Source organism: Bufo bufo, chromosome 6, assembly GCF_905171765.1.
Source record: "Bufo bufo chromosome 6, aBufBuf1.1, whole genome shotgun sequence".
Classification (NCBI taxonomy): Eukaryota; Metazoa; Chordata; class Amphibia; order Anura; family Bufonidae; genus Bufo; species Bufo bufo.
The window spans coordinates 332,433,019-332,450,738 of record NC_053394.1 but is presented as its reverse complement, the minus strand read 5'-3'; the positions used below and the strand labels follow the sequence as shown (position 1 = coordinate 332,450,738).

The 17,720-nt window shown below is 43.1% G+C and overlaps 1 protein-coding gene across 1 annotated transcript in view; it reads left to right on the top strand.

Moving 5' to 3' along the window:
* Nucleotides 1–16,620, top strand: part of NECAB3 (N-terminal EF-hand calcium binding protein 3) — a 145,132-nt gene extending 128,512 nt beyond the window's left edge. The window contains exons 11-13 of the mRNA XM_040436085.1: nt 553–630; nt 13,218–13,309; nt 16,214–16,620. Coding sequence (XP_040292019.1) covers nt 553–630; nt 13,218–13,309; nt 16,214–16,239 — 196 coding nt within the window. The 3' untranslated portion in view covers nt 16,240–16,620. The remainder of the gene's footprint in view (nt 1–552; nt 631–13,217; nt 13,310–16,213) is intronic.
* Nucleotides 16,621–17,720: the final 1,100 nt, after the last annotated feature.

Here is a 17,720-nt window from a genome sequence, read left to right as displayed (position 1 = left end):
GTCTGAGTGCAAGGAACCCCAACAATTGCTAGAACTAAGGGGGAGAAGCGCTTGCATATCATAATCTCTCTCCTCACTGCCGGGGATGGAATCGAAAAGGGCTCATAGACCTTCTATTGGGTCCATCTTGCTTCCTCTCCTGCAGTGTTATATGGGAACGTTTCTGTCTCTGCGTTCTAGTGATCAGGGAAGGTCTCAGGGCTAAGACCCCCACCAATCAAAACTTTTGCTATGTCTCTATTATATATCGAACTACTAGTGACCCTTTAATTTTTTTTACATAAATCATGGGATAACCCCTTTAATCAATTGCTAACTGGATATAAAGATCTTAGAATATAATATTGGTGGCAACATGAGTTTGGGAGGGCTGTCCTGGTCTCCCAGGATAGAATCTGGTCCAGTCCTTGGCTCAGTAACACAACTGTGATACCGTATAATATTCCATTTCCCCTTCCGATGGCCACAGCTTCCCACGGAGATAACAGCTGATTGATGGGGTTTCAGCTTGAGATTTTGAGAGTAACATTTAATGAAAATGTGTCTTTTCAGTGTATCCACCCGAGACCATCACTCCCACCCAGGCTACATCCTATATGAAATATGGAGAAATGAGGAGTCTTGGAAGACGTAAGTATCATGAACATGTTTCATATACTTTTTGAGGATAATCTACAACATTTCAGTATTTTCTGCGTATATTTCTGTCCTTTAGTGCATATTCCCTGACATGCATGGTCACCTACCCATTCACTCATGGTAGGAAGTGGACCTCCATTCCCCAATAGTTAGGGGTCCCAGCACATATCAGGTATTTAAAGAGATTTTCCCAGAGTACAAAATTCAGGAACAGTCATCAATAGCTGATCGATGGGGGCCCGACTCCTGGCACTGCCACCGATAAGCTGTTTGAAAAAGCTGCAACACTCTGGTTAGCTCTCTGGCCTCCTCACAGCATACTAAGCACAGCTCCATACATCGGATAGTGGTTGTGTTTGATATTGCAGACCAGGGCAATTATCTTGCATAGGACTGACCTGCCCCTAGGCCATGAGACTGATGAACATGACTTTACTAACTGGAACACACGGAGAACATGGGTGGATATAGACAGCAACAGGCCCCTGTGCAGGAACAATATGGGGCCATTGGCTCTTGAATAAATCTGTTTGGAGCCATAGAATTCATTAGCACAGTCCCTTGCATAAAATCAGATACACAGTAGGAATTTGTTTTTTAAAAGTGGGCCCACTTGCCTACAGGGCTGCGATGCAGGTTACACAAATGGAATCCCCACCCTTGATAGAAGGTTCTGTGTCTTTAAATAAATTCTATACAAACATTTCAGGTGGAAGGTAATCGTAAGATCCAGCTCTTTTTGACAAAAAGAACATAAAAAAGGACATTGTGTAGCGCTGGGATTCACAGAACTGAGAAGGCTCACAAATTAGAAGTTATCACCTGCTGCTGGAAACAGCGGGATGCCAGTCTAAGAATAGTGCCCAGGGAGTAACGGGAAACCTGTTCCCTTAATCTAGGTAAAATTCACAGCATGAGACCTTGAGCAGGTAAATGGAGGTGTCTGCAAGGAAACTGTGCTTACACAAAGAGACTTGAGCAGTGTGACACAGCGGATATTTGCTCCCCAAAATCTACTGCCAGGCTGTATTCTCCAGGTAATTGTCACCTCACTCATGGATTCTGGATGTAGATGTTGGTGTATAATAATAATTGTGTCTAATGAGGAGACAACAATCCGCCACCTAATCTCAACATGAAATGATTAAAATAATTGACATGTGTGCTGCTATGGATTTGCCACACAGTAACAGAAATTTTGAAATTCTCACTGGCGCCCTATATTATCACAAGGCACTTAGGGGGTCATTTCCGACCAGATATATGCCACCTTTGTGGCATATCTGGTGCATATCCTGTTGCGCGCCATGTTGCGGCAGAATCTGTGACAATTGCGGTGGCCGGGTTTGGGTGGCCCCAACGCTACGCCACGCGTTGCAGCTCTCCAGAAGGGATGGTCAGACATGGTGCACCCCAATGGGATATAAGTCCAAAGAGTCAGGGTCTGCAGTTAACCAGTGTGCTTCTTTATTTGAGGAATTCAGGTGCAAAACAATACGGAGAGGCATGGGGCTGGCTTCCGCTGTCTCCTTCCTGGCAGAAGAAGGGTTTGATGCTGAGGAAAGGCCTGAGCTAGCTGTCCCTCTCTGTCTCTCAGAAGGCTGGTACCCTGGTCCAAGACTGGAGGTGCACGGTCTGTAGCTCAGTAGTCCGGGTGGCTCCTTGGTCACAGAGCTGGTGACCCATGGTCTGTGGCTCAGCGTCCCCATCTCAGCATCTTCTTCTAGTCACTCATGCAGACTGGCAGAGTCTCCTCCTCCAAGCACAGATCCCTAACTGCAGAACACTAGGGGTTCTGACTGTTCTCCTTATATATAATTTGTAGCTAGACTGGAACCTTCTAGTGGGGTGGACTGGAGAAACTCAGCACAAACAATTACAAAGTTACCACTCCCATCTGGCATAGACCTACATTAGAGCTTCAGTGATACTCAATGGCAATGACACAGCAGTTTTCCAGACAAAAACAAGTATCCAGACATGACAACAGAGCTAAACCAAACATTCAAAAGGTCGGTCTGTCTGGTTTTGGTGGTAAACAACATCTGGGTTTTTCCCTCTAAAACATGTTCTTCTTTAAACCCTATGGCAGCTGTGGAAAATTACCAGCTTCTCATTCAAAGTCCCAAATGTCTCTCAGTATTCATTAACCCTTTCTACAGAGCCTTGCAAATATAGTGCAAACGAACAGGGTATATATCACAACATACATATAAAATGCAGTTACACAGTATTACACAGTTACACAGTATAAACAGTGCAAGTTAACCCTTTCAAGTGAAATAAAGTAAGCACTTTATAACTTTGCATTGGGGAAATGGGGGCAAATGTCCACAAATGTCCAAACTTCACAGTACCCCTTTTCCAGGACACTACACTTCTTCCCCACTTATGCCAGGTCTAAAAAAGGGGGCGGGGAAGGGGACAGGTTGTCAGGCCTGTCTCATTAATCATTTTCTATGCCTGGCTTAAATGTAAGACAGCAAGGAAGATGTCTTACATTTAGAATCGGCGGTGCCTTTTCATAACTTTTCCAATCCACCTCCAGTGCAGGGGCTTATTAGGACCGCGCCTAAAACAACGGTCTTAATATATGTGCCCCATAGTGCTGAAGGAAGCTGATCCATTGATATATATATGTATATGGTGCCAGCATGAGCGTACAATTGTCTGTTCTGGAAATTCACCCATGGCTTGTAAGGTTGCAAAAGCAACTCCAATAATAACATTCTAGGCAGGAATTGCCATATAATACACTTCTTAAAGGGCATCTGTCAGCAGATTTGTACGTATAAAAACTGGCTGACCTGTAACATGTGCACTTGGCAGCTGAAGGCATCTGTGTTGGTCCCATGTTCATATGTGCTCGCATTGCTGAGAAAAATTATGTCTTAATATATGAATATGAGCCTCTAGGAGCAATGGTGCTGTTGCGATTACACCTAGAAGCTCCGCTCTCTGCAACTACCGCTCACTCTCCACTTTGATTGACAGGGCCAGGCAGCAAAAACATTATCAATGTTGTAACTAAATATAATTAGTGATCACAATGAAAAATATAATATAACACTGTATGTAGCGATAAATTTTTAAAAATCCCCCCCAAAAAACATACAAACCTTATATGTAGCCTACTTGGTGGGGCCCTCCCCTACAATAGGTAATAATAAAAAACAATAGGAGCAATTAGATGTCCAGTAATGTCCACAAGATGCAGTATCCACTATTGATGGAGGAATGTTATATTTTAAACACCAAATATCCTCCAGATGGCGGTGTTGGGTAATACGTATATAGTGATGTGTGTATCCTTAAATCGCTGTATCAATATCAATAATGGTGGTAAATAGTACATAAAAATCTCTGCATGCATAATTACAGCATCTCCACTTAGCACTGATGTCTAGTAAAAGTTGAAAGTTTGCTAGCTGTAGTGTATATTAGTAGAGAGTGCCAAATAAGTGCCAAATAAACTCATATGTTGGTAATAGTGCTTGTCCTCACCCTCTGAAAACCAGGAACCAGGTATAGGCAGCATAGACAGTCTCTTGATGGCTAAAGCTGAGCGTGGTGATGGACCATGTGATTGGACCATGTGATCTGACGTCACCACAGGTCCTTTAGCCGGCAGCTCATGATTAAAGATGTAAGAAGAGACCAGCAGCTACGCGATCAAGAGGAGAAGGTGAGTTAATTATTTTTTATTTTTTAACCCTCAATTGACCACCTACTAAGCATTCTATATTAAAGAATGCTATTATTTTCCCTTATAACCATGTTATAAGGGAAAATAATAACATCTACACAACACCGAACCCAAACCTGAACTTCAATGAAGAAGTTCGGGTCTGGGTACCCTAGTCAGTTTTTTATCACGCGCGTGCAAAATGCATGGAACCCGCACGATAAAAACGAACAACGGAACGCAATCGCAGTCAAAACTGACTGCAATGGAGTACCTACTCACGCGGGTTTGCCACAACGCATCCGGACCTTATCCGGACACGCTCGTGTGAACTCAGCCTAAGTCTCCACCTGGTGGTCATGCAGTGTGGTCATGCACTGATTCCAGAGTGATCGGAGGTGGGCGCATGCACCCTTGCTGTAAAGGAATGCCAGTGCCACGTGGGGAAAGATTGTGATGAAAGATCACTGCATTGTGGATATGTGTCACGACCATGGTTATGGTCGTGACTCAGGATCCGCATGCTGTTGCCTGCGGTTTGGTTTTATTTTCAGCCACAGGTGAGGGCCGCTAGTTTGTTGCCTCACTTGTGGTTGCCGTTGGCAACATGTGGTTGTATTGCAGTGTGGCAGCCTGAGCTGGTGCTGGGCAGCTTGCTGCAATGTGCATGCGGTTGCACCTGGCAACCTGCCTTTATATGTGTGCACATTCCCTGTTTGGTGTGCACAGGGTTTGAGTTGTGTGCACTTTCCCTTTAAGTTGCTGTCTTCCCTTCCCTGGTGTGTGAAGGGTTAATTCCCTTCCTAGTGTGTGTCCACTGGGTGTGTCTGTGTGGGTGTGGCTACTTGGGCATATATAGCTTCTATTGTGTTTCAGAAGCTGAGGGGTACTCCAGCCTTGTAGTGGGCTGGAGGCACCCTCCTGGTCTCAGATACCATCTGCCAGTGAGGGCCACCCTTGTGATACCTGATGTTATGCTTATTTATTGCAGCGTATGGTTTCCTGGCTTCCTGTGTGGTGTGTGCTCTGTCTCTTGTGTTTGTGGACAGCAGCACTTATACTTGGGTTCCAGGCTCCTTTGTCTGTGGCAGGTAGGTGTGGTACTTGTTGCACTTACCTGCCATTGCCATATGTCTGTTTCTGTTCCCCTTTCTTTATAGCTTGGCCACTTTAGACTCCTGTTGCTCTGCGTGCAGGAGGAACGGGCTGTCTACCCAGCTCCTAGTTCAGGGATCGGCGGAGGGTCAGTAGGGATCCGAGGTTCCTGAGCATGAGCCCTCCTACCTTCAAGGGCGGCTCATGCAGCTAGGAGTCAGGGTCAAATTAGGGAAGCTCTAGGAGGTGACCTGCTCCCTAATTCTGTGGTACTAGCCAAGTAGCGACCTAACCTATTCTGGCATCGCACGGCTGAGGGTTTTCCCCATCCTCAGCCGTGACAATATGGAGTTGTTCGTAATCAGGCCAGATACATTTTGGAGCTGATGCGCTTCTTCTTCAATGACAAAAATATTTCACAGTGACCGCCCCTTTAACAGTGACTTTCAAAGTGACAGCCCCTTTAACAGTGACTTTCACAGTGACCGCCCCTTCAACAGTGACTTTCACAGTGACCGCCCCTTTAACAGTGACTTTCACAGTGACCACCCCTTTAACAGTGACTTTCACAGTGACCACCCTTTTAACAGTGACTTTCACAGTGACCGCCCCTTTAACAGGGACTTTCACAGTGACTGCCCTTTTAACAGTGACTGCCCTTTTAGCAGTGACCATCCCTTTAACAGTGACTTTCACAGTGACAGCCCCTTTAACAGTGACTTTCACAGTGACCGCCCCTTCAACAGTGACTTTCACAGTGACCGCCCCTTTAACAGTGACTTTCACAGTGACCGCCCCTTTAACAGTGACTTTCACAGTGACCACCCTTTTAACAGTGACTTTCACAGTGACCGCCCCTTTAACAGGGACTTTCACAGTGACTGCCCTTTTAACAGTGACTGCCCTTTTAACAGTGACTGCCCTTTTAGCAGTGACCATCCCTTTAACAGTGACTTTCACAGTGACCGCCCCTTTAACTATGGCTTTCACAGTGACCGCCCCTTTAACAGTGACTTTTACAGTGACGGCCCCTATAACAGTGACTTTCACAGTGACCGCCCCCTTAACAGTGGCTTTCACAGTGATCACCACTTTAACAGTGACTTTCACAGTGACCGCCCCTTTAACAGTGACTTTCACAGTGACCACCCTTTTAACAGTGACTTTCACAGTGACCGCCCCTTTAACAGGGACTTTCACAGTGACTGCCCTTTTAACAGTGACTGCCCTTTTAGCAGTGACCATCCCTTTAACAGTGACTTTCACAGTGACAGCCCCTTTAACAGTGACTTTCACAGTGACCGCCCCTTTAACAGAGTTGTTCGTAATCAGGCCAGATACATTTTGGAGCTGATGCGCTTCTTCTTCAATGACAAAAATATTTCACAGTGACCGCCCCTTTAACAGTGACTTTCAAAGTGACAGCCCCTTTAACAGTGACTTTCACAGTGACCGCCCCTTCAACAGTGACTTTCACAGTGACCGCCCCTTTAACAGTGACTTTCACAGTGACCGCCCCTTTAACAGTGACTTTCACAGTGACCACCCTTTTAACAGTGACTTTCACAGTGACCGCCCCTTTAACAGGGACTTTCACAGTGACTGCCCTTTTAACAGTGACTGCCCTTTTAGCAGTGACCATCCCTTTAACAGTGACTTTCACAGTGACAGCCCCTTTAACAGTGACTTTCACAGTGACCGCCCCTTCAACAGTGACTTTCACAGTGACCGCCCCTTTAACAGTGACTTTCACAGTGACCGCCCCTTTAACAGTGACTTTCACAGTGACCACCCTTTTAACAGTGACTTTCACAGTGACCGCCCTTTTAACAGTGACTGCCCTTTTAACAGTGACTGCCCTTTTAGCAGTGACCATCCCTTTAACAGTGACTTTCACAGTGACCGCCCCTTTAACTATGGCTTTCACAGTGACCGCCCCTTTAACAGTGACTTTTACAGTGACGGCCCCTATAACAGTGACTTTCACAGTGACCGCCCCCTTAACAGTGGCTTTCACAGTGATCACCACTTTAACAGTGACTTTCACAGTGACCGCCCCTTTAACAGTAACTGTCACAGTGCCTTTCCCTTTAACAGTGACCTTCATAGCACCCGCCCCTTTAATAACAGTGACCTCCACATTGCCCGCCCCTTTAATAACAGTGACCTCCATTGTGCCCGCCCCTTTAAAAACAGTTACCTCCACAGTGCCCACCCCTTTAAGCAGTAAAGAAAACTGGCTTGGTTGTTATGGAAACCTGGAGTAAAACTGTGTTTATGACAGTTGGGGTTTGAAGAGCAAGACTTGTATGCTTGTATTGGCAAATGAGGGTCATTTTTTGGGAATATCTCAGGAACGGTACATCCTAGAGTGCTGAGACCCGGTCTAAAACCTTCCCGGACACCTGATGTACCTGTGTGCCTAATTTGGTGAAGAACGGTCCAGTCGTTTGGTCGCGCATAAAGAACAGACAGACAGAAACTCATTTTTATATATATAAGCTTGAAAAAGGCTCTAGTACTGAGCCGAAACGTTGCACCGCATGGGTGATTAAAGGAGTTCTTACTTTTTCACTATACATTGGAGTGCTGTTCATTTTTCTGGACTATAATTGGGGTAAGAAACCTATTCCCTCAGGAACGTGCACCCAGATTTGCTCATTGGCCTGTGCCGCCATTTTTCATTGTTATATACACTGCTCAAAAAAATAAAGGGAACACAAAAATAACACATCCTAGATCTGAGTTAATTAAATATTCTTCTGAAATACTTTGTTCTTTACATAGTTGAATGTGCTGACAACAAAATCACACAAAAATAAAAAAATGGAAATCAAATTTTTCAACCCATGGAGGTCTGGATTTGGAGTCACACTCAAAATTAAAGTGGAAAAACACACGACAGGCTGATCCAACTTTGATGTAATGTCCTTACAACAAGTCAAAATGAGGCTCAGTAGTGTGTGTGGCCTCCATGTGCCTGTATGACCTCCCTACAACGCCTGTGCATGCTCCTGATGAGGTGGTGGACGGTCTCCTGAGGGATCTCCTCCCAGACCTGGACTAAAGCATCTGCCAACTCCTGGACAGTCTGTGGTGCAACGTGACGTTGGTGGATAGAGCGAGACATGATGTCCCAGATGTGCTCAATTGGATTCAGGTCTGGGGAACGGGCGGGCCAGTCCATAGCATCAATGCCTTCGTCTTGCAGGAACTGCTGACACACTTCAGCCACATGAGGTCTAGCATTGTCTTGCATTAGGAGGAACCTAGGGCCAACCGCACCAGTATATGGTCTCACAAGGGGTCTGAGGATCTCATCTCGGTACCTAATGGCAGTCAGGCTACCTCTGGCGAGCACATGGAGGGCTGTGCGGCCCTCCAAAGAAATGCCACCCCACACCATTACTGACCCAATGCCAAACCGGTCATGCTGGAGGATTTTGCAGGCAGCAGAACGTTCTCCACCGCGTCTCAAGACTCTGTCACGTCTGTCACGTGCTCAGTGTGAACCTGCTTTCATCTGTGAAGCGCACAGGGCGCCAGTGGCGAATTTGCCAATCTTGGTGTTCTCTGGAAAATGCCAAACGTCCTGCACGGTGTTGGGCTGTAAGCACAACCCCCACCTGTGGACGTCGGGCCCTCATATCACCCTCATGGAGTCTGTTTCTGACCGTTTGAGCAGACACATGCACATTTGTGGCTTGCTGGAGGTCATTTTGCAGGGCTCTGGCAGTGCTCCTCCTGTTCCTCCTTGCACAAAGGCGGAGGTAGCGGTCCTGCTGCTGGGTTGTTGCCCTCCTACGGCCTCCTCCACGTCTCCTGATGTACTGGCCTGTCTCCTGGTAGCGCCTCCATGCTCTGGACACTACGCTGACAGACACAGCAAACCTTCTTGCCACAGCTCGCATTGATGTGCAATCCTGGATAAGTTGCACTACCTGAGCCACTTGTGTGGGTTGTAGACTCCGTCTCATGCTACCACTAGAGTGAAAGCACCGACAGCATTCAAAAGTGACCAAAACATCAGCCAGGAAGCATAGGAACTGAGAAGTGGTCTGTGGTCACCACCTGCAGAACCACTCCTTTATTGGGGGTGTCTTGCTAATTCCCTATAATTTCCACCTGTTGTCTATCCCATTTGCACAACAGCATGTGAAATTGATTGTCACTCAGTGTTGCTTCCTAAGTGGACAGTTTGATTTCACAGAAGTGTGATTGACTTGGAGTTACATTGTGTTGTTTAAGTGTTCCCTTTATTTTTTTGAGCAGTGTATATACTGTATATATTTGTTAGCCCCCCCCCCCCCCCCTTTAAATGGGAGTATAATGCTAGAGAAAGTTTGTTTTATATCTCACCAAGACATGAAACAAATTTGATATCACATCAGAAAATAAGGTTGCCTCTGCCAAACAAACTTTAATATCCTGAATAAAGAGATTTTCGGCAAAGAACTGAGCAGATTAATATTAGCGTGTCTAGTTGTCAGCTTAGCGTCCAGCTCAAGCACAAAGTAAGTGAAGATGAGGAGCTACAGGCTTTGAAGATAATGGAACTTTTTGGATGTTTAGACAGAGCACAGTTATTACACCCTGTACAGAATTATTAGGCAAATGAGTATTTTGACCACATCATCCTCTTTATGCATGTTGTCTTACTCCAAGCTGTATAGGCTCGAAAGCCTACTACCAATTAAGCATATTAGGTGATGTGCATCTCTGTAATGAGAAGGGGTGTGGTCTAATGACATCAACACCCTATATCAGGTGTGCATAATTATTAGGCAACTTCCTTTCCTTTGGCAAAATGGGTCAAAAGAAGGACTTGACAGGCTCAGAAAAGTCAAAAATAGTGAGATATCTTGCAGAGGGATGCAGCACTCTTAAAATTGCAAAGCTTCTGAAGCGTGATCATCGAACAATCAAGCGTTTCATTCAAAATAGTCAACAGGGTCGCAAGAAGCGTGTGGAAAAACCAAGGCGCAAAATAACTGCCCATGAACTGAGAAAAGTCAAGCGTGCAGCTGCCAAGATGCCACTTGCCACCAGTTTGGCCATATTTCAGAGCTGCAACATCACTGGAGTGCCCAAAAGCACAAGGTGTGCAATACTCAGAGACATGGCCAAGGTAAGAAAGGCTGAAAGACGACCACCACTGAACAAGACACACAAGCTGAAACGTCAAGACTGGGCCAAGAAATATCTCAAGACTGATTTTTCTAAGGTTTTATGGACTGATGAAATGAGAGTGAGTCTTGATGGGCCAGATGGATGGGCCCGTGGCTGGATTGGTAAAGGGCAGAGAGCTCCAGTCCGACTCAGACGCCAGCAAGGTGGAGGTGGAGTACTGGTTTGGGCTGGTATCATCAAAGATGAGCTTGTGGGGCCTTTTCGGGTTGAGGATGGAGTCAAGCTCAACTCCCAGTCCTACTGCCAGTTTCTGGAAGACACCTTCTTCAAGCAGTGGTACAGGAAGAAGTCTGCATCCTTCAAGAAAAACATGATTTTCATGCAGGACAATGCTCCATCACACGCGTCCAAGTACTCCACAGCGTGGCTGGCAAGAAAGGGTATAAAAGAAGAAAATCTAATGACATGGCCTCCTTGTTCACCTGATCTGAACCCCATTGAGAACCTGTGGTCCATCATCAAATGTGAGATTTACAAGGAGGGAAAACAGTACACCTCTCTGAACAGTGTCTGGGAGGCTGTGGTTGCTGCTGCACGCAATGTTGATGGTGAACAGATCAAAACACTGACAGAATCCATGGATGGCAGGCTTTTGAGTGTCCTTGCAAAGAAAGGTGGCTATATTGGTCACTGATTTGTTTTTGTTTTGTTTTTGAATGTCAGAAATGTATATTTGTGAATGTTGAGATGTTATATTGGTTTCACTGGTAAAAATAAATAATTGAAATGGGTATATATTTGTTTTTTGTTAAGTTGCCTAATAATTATGCACAGTAATAGTCACCTGCACACACAGATATCCCTCTAAAATAGCTAAAACTAAAAACAAACTAAAAACTACTTCCAAAAATATTCAGCTTTGATATTAATGAGTTTTTTGGGTTCATTGAGAACATGGTTGTTGTTCAATAATAAAATTAATCCTCAAAAATACAACTTGCCTAATAATTCTGCACTCCCTGTAGTGTCTGGAGATACTGGATTATCTTTGAGATATCTTCTGTGTCATTCTCACTCAGCTATAGAAAACTGAGAGCAGAGATAATGTTATGATCATACATGAGTACAGATCAGCTCTGGCCTTTCGTCATGGCACACAATTGCTGTTTTTAAGATACCATTTATATCCTGTATGAGAATGAGGAATGTACACCAGTCTCTTAATTATGGCTCCAGTCATGGTTTCCAAAAAAATCCAAATCTTTTACAGCTCACCACAACCACCATGAGAGTACCTGCTCTGAAAATGGGATCATGTGGACCTAGCCTGTGGATAGGTGATAGGTTTAAACCTTGGGGAACCCCTTTTTAATGGAATCGATTAATGTTTCTTAAGGGAATGCACAGGAATAGTTTTATTAGGACAGCCATGATGGTCCTGGGATCTTCATCAAACATAATTCTTTTAATTATGTGTACTTCACATTTGACATTATCTAGTTACAATTGTTTATTATTGGAAAAAGACACGGGTCCATGAAGAAGAAATCTAAAATCCTGCATGTTGATCCAGAGGAAGGCAAACAAAAAACTTTTGCCATTTGCTCCATATAAAAAATTACTTCACAACTCCAAATATGACACTTAAAATAAATTCTTGGGTAATGCCCCATCTCCAGAAATCTAGAACCCATAACCTGCAATATTTTTACATTTAAGAAAAGCATCCAGGACCTCCATCAATTGGTTACATGAATCAACTGTCACAATCTCCTCTGGCAGAGAGCTCCATAGTCTCACTGCTGTTACAGTAGAGAATCTCTGTGCTTCCATTAGATGTAAAGGATGCCTCACTGGCCTAGGTATAAAAAGATTGGTAATTTAAATATTTGTACATTGTAATTTGATTAAATTATAATCCCCTAAACATTTTTTTTTCCCGAGAAAGCAAAACCAAGTTTGATAACCTGCCTTGTACAGCAGTCCACCCATTCCCTTAATTACTTTGGACACTCATCTGCAGCTGCTCTAGTTATGTTCTTCCAATACACTGATGCCTAATTATAAATAACACAGCAATTTCTGAAAAATATTAAAATAAATTAGCTGTGATTCTCACAAAGAAAACACAAATAGATTACAATCATGATTTGTGGCCAAAGCTCATTTCTTCTCTGCCCTACTTTTTAGCATAACTCCTGATAGATTTTAGGTTGTTCCCTTCTCACATTGAAGGTCCCCTGCAGAAAATTTGATTTTAAGGAACAGTTGAGTCCCTAAGTGCTCACAGTGCTTCTGCTAAATTAATCATTACATGGTGTTTACTGAAATCAGTGGGCGTCTATTCATGTCATTTCATTGCCGAGGGTCCTCCAGAGATGAAAGCCATGCTTGACGTAATTCTCAACCTTAGAGGTCTTGATTGGAGGATACAATTAGCTCAACAAGTCCTAAGAAATAATTTCATAAAAAGTTGTCTTGATTGCACAACCCTTTTGAAAGCGTCATAGACAATGACATATAGACACTGACAAATAGATGCAACCTTCACACTGCTGTTCTGCTGATACTGTTCAGTGCATTGTATTGTTGGTTGTACAGATTAGTCATAAACCCTACCTAGACCATTATTTGTTTCTACCACATCATGTTCTCTTTTATTTTGCAGTCATCTCCAGTCTGCAGAGAGCAAAACGTTCCAGAGAGCCATCATTGATTACCTTGAAGGTCCAGAACAGATCAAGACCATGCTTTTTCCAGGTAAAGTTAGGGTAAAGATCATGAAGTTGGATTTATAATAGCAGTGGAACATTCACGACTGGTGTTACCTACTGGTACGTGCACCTGCCTAAAATCTTCATCAATGAGGTTGGTCAGCCTTGTATTAAAGATGCAGGAGTCACAACATTTTTCGAATAAGACTTATAGGAGCCCCACTACCCTACCACCCATTAATGGAGGTATTCACAGGATCATAATCCTGGCTCATTTTAACTCATTTGTGAAATAATCAATGTTTGAAAATGTCACTTATCCAGAATAAACAACTCCCAGATACCCCCAGCTAATCCAATAATGATACCTTATTGCTGCTGGAGACGTCCTCCAGAGAATCTTTCCTAGTTTGAAAATGTGCAGTAGTATTTTCTCATAGCAGTGCTTTTTCTTGCTCTTGCTCTTGCTCTCTTGCTCTTGTTTTGTCTCTTGCACAGGGTGAGCATGCGCACTCCACAGCACAAACCAACCAGCGCTGGTGGGAATTTTGTAGTTTAAAAGTATCATGTAACGGTCACTTGCCCCTCCTCAGCACGGCCATACAGTTCAAGCATTAACTGCACGCAGCATAGTGGCAGATTGGAGGACAAAAGAATAAAACTACAACAGTTAGCAAGTATCTGAGGACATCTTCCCCAACATTTAAAAAAACTAATGGGAAAAAACGGGCATTCTTTAATAATACCTTTAAGGACCAGGACCAATATTAGGGTCCATTAACATGTCCATAGTGTATTGCGGATCCGCAATACACACGTCCGGCACCCCCATAGAACTGCCTACTCTTGTCCTTAATTGCGGACAAGAATAGGACATGTTCTATTTTTTTCCGGAGCTACGGACCGGAAGATCGGGCCGCACTCCGGAAATGCGGAGAGCACATATTGTGCTCTCGCATCCATTCCTGCCCCATTGAGAATGGATATTCCAGATATTGCGGAACGGATGCGGACCCATTCCACGGACGTGTGAATGGACCCTTAGTTTATGTTTTTTACTCTCCTTGTCTTCCCAGAGCCATACATTTTTTTTTCTATTCACATAACCATAAGATGGAGACAAGTTGTACTTTTGAATAGCACTTTTTATATTGGCAATTTTTATACTGCATGCTCTGTAGTGGGAAGCTGGAAAGGTGGTGGAATTGGGAAAAATTATAATTTTGACATAGTTTTATGGGTTTCCTTTTTATGGAGTTCCCTATGCAGTAAAACTGAGCTGTTAACTTCATTCTTTGGGACAATACAATTACAGCGATACCACATTTATATCGTTTTTCTATATCTGAGCCCTAAAACTTTATTTTATATGTATGTCTACAGAGCTGTGTGAGAGCTTCTTTTTTTTTGCAGAGCAATCTGTAGTTTTTTATTGAAAATACTTTGGGGTGTATATATCTTTTTTATTATTATTATTTTTTTTTTTGAGAGATGAAGCCAAAGTTCCTAATCAAATTCTCCACCATCAAATGACAAGACACTTGAAGGGGTTGTTCGCCCTAGCAGTCGACTTAACTCCTGTCAGTAATGCATGCCCAAATAATAAGATTAAATACACTCACCTGTCCATAGTGCTGCTGCTCCCTTCCCAGTCAGGTACCCAAGGACAGGAACTAGCTTGGTCTTGTGACCACTGCAGTCAGTCACTGGCCTCACTGGTCACATGTGCTAGAGCAGCACAGCTAAAGCACATGTGATCACTGAGGCTAATGACTGGCCACTGGCAGGGGTTAAGGGCTATGTACACCTTCGGGGGCACTTTTTTTTAAATGAATGCATTTTACTCATTTGGGGCTAAAAATCATTTATTTCATTATATCTACATATAAAAAATATTGAGCCATTCTGTCACAAAGGGTTAACTGTTTTTCAAGCTGTGTGCATCCTACTTTCAATTTCACTTTGTGCTGGTCATCTAATAACCCCTATCTCTAAATTACTAAGAGCCATAAACACTTATTTAAGCCACATTCTTATCAGTAAGATAAAGATTGAGCTTTGATGAGTGCTTATAAGGTCAGAGAGCAGAGATAAGGAACCCAACAGCTAGCTGTCTGATGGAGCAGAGAGAAAATTCAGATCCTGATAACAGAGCTTCTCAGTTGTGTACAGAGAAAATGACTCCATATTTTTAATAAAGACCAATTTAATTTTTTCTTTAGCTCATAATGCACTAATTTAAAAAAAATTGCCCCCAAAGGTGTACATATCCTTTAAGTCAATTCTGAGACCAGACAGTCCCTTTAACCTTCAAAGCAGTATGCCAACTGCTCGACTCCTTGTGGGTAAGTCTGCCTTGAAAGCTGATCCCCTGCTTGTTTTCCTTTGCCAAAAGCCAGCTGTGAGTTAAAATGATCACAAGTAAGGACCAAAGCAAGCAACAAACTAGAACTAAAACAAGATAAATGTTCATAGCAACTACAACACTGCTCACAAAACATATCAAAAATGCCTGTTTTCATCCTAAAACTGGCCAAGAACAGGGGAGGGTGGTTGGAACAACAAGTGTCCTGAACCTTGGTAGAGGGGGAAGAGAAAAACATGGAGGTGAGAGGGAACCTAAACAACCCACGCTTGATTAAAGACGACATTGCTGCCATTAGCTTCACTATTCCCTTTTGGAAGGGATAGGCTGGGCCTCTAATAACTAGTAGGGTGACCTGCTGCTATGGACTGCTTGGATTGGCCCAAAAAACAGTGTCCCCATCAGTCAGGACGGCCAGTCATGTTTTTATCCATAGCTTCCAGAATTATGGAACTTTTAGAGAGGGTAGTAAAGATATTCTCAGATTTCACATAATGTTTGCTGTAAAACTGCTATACATGTCTGATATATTTTACGCAGAACTTCACAAATAGTATTTATTTATGGTTTCTTTCTGTGTTGCAGCTGATTGGTGGACTTTTGAACCATAAGAACCTATCTACCTGGAAAGACCTTCATGGCCACCGTGCTAAATCTCTGCTACCAATAATAGATCATCTTTCCCCCACATCCACATTCAGCAGTTTAATCAGATTCTCTCTTTCCTGGCATACGTTGGTCTTATACTTTACTTTATAAAACACTGTATCATGAGATAGACTAGAAGAACCTTGTACCTCCATTTGCATTATTCATGCTTTGTCTTGGAGTCCATCAAACCCTTCCTAAAAATAATGTATTTCTCTAAAAGTGACAATGTGTAGATTTATGGGAGTGTGCTGATGTGTATGAGTAGGAAGTCCTCCTCCACTTGCAAATTTAATGATCTCAGAACTTCCTGTTGGCTGAAACGTTCTTTGTGAGTCCATCAGAAGTCCCTTATTACTTCCACAGAATGATTTAAAAAAATGATCTGTAGAAACAATTATGTTTGGTATGATCTTGTTCTTTGGCATTAAAGTGGACCTGTTGTGCACCCATAGCTCCAGGTTTCTTCATGCGGTACTTTAAAAATGAGAGACAATATGGCATCACAGCCGGCTGTCACTACCAAGTGAAAAACTGCCTTATATCTACAAATCACCATCATTCACATATAACTTCGATATAATTGTCAGTCAAAGTGGTCAAACTGGACCATTATGGCATTTATGGCATTTATTGTATTTATTGTATAGGTATGATAAGGGTGTTCCATCTTTAGCACCCTGACAGAAAATATTCAGTTCTTCTTCAAGTGCCACCACAGAAGAAATGAAATATTGCACAGAAGAAATGAAAGATTACATAGTTCTGATTGAAATCAATGGACTGTTCGTGTAATGTTGGGTCCACCAGAGGATGAGGTGTTCTCTGTAGTTGCTTTCCATTTTTCCTAATAGTTGCATATCCAGAATGGGGACACCCACCTATTAAAGAGATTGTGGCATGAGGAGATCCTCATTTGTCAACCAGGTATCTGCATCTGAGTCCAGCTTCAGGAAAAACTGTCAATCACCAGGAACATGGAAGCAGCCATACTCTCAGATAAATGAACAACTATGTGCACTTCATACGTTTTCCATCTTATTGAATGACATTTGGAATAGTTTTTACTAAAGCTAAGGAAAGTTCATTCACAAGGCAAAATGAATAGTATGTACAGTGTAAAAACAACCATGGTACACAATAGGATCAGACATGCAAGGCCTCTGCGCATAAAAAATATCACACGTTCTACCTATTAGCAAGTGATGGGTCACACATGTGGATGCAGCAAAACAAATCAGCTTCTGGCCTTTAAAAATAGTATCTTGGAGATTCCCCAAAAGAAAAAAAAATCTCACATGCATGAAATGTCTTTGCTTATTAGGAACTTTAAGGAGTTTTCCATAATTACTGATTTATTGACATGGCCATATACTATTTACCTGATTGGAGGGAGATAAGATAATGGGTATAAAAGTTTTTTGGGATTATACCCCAATATGGA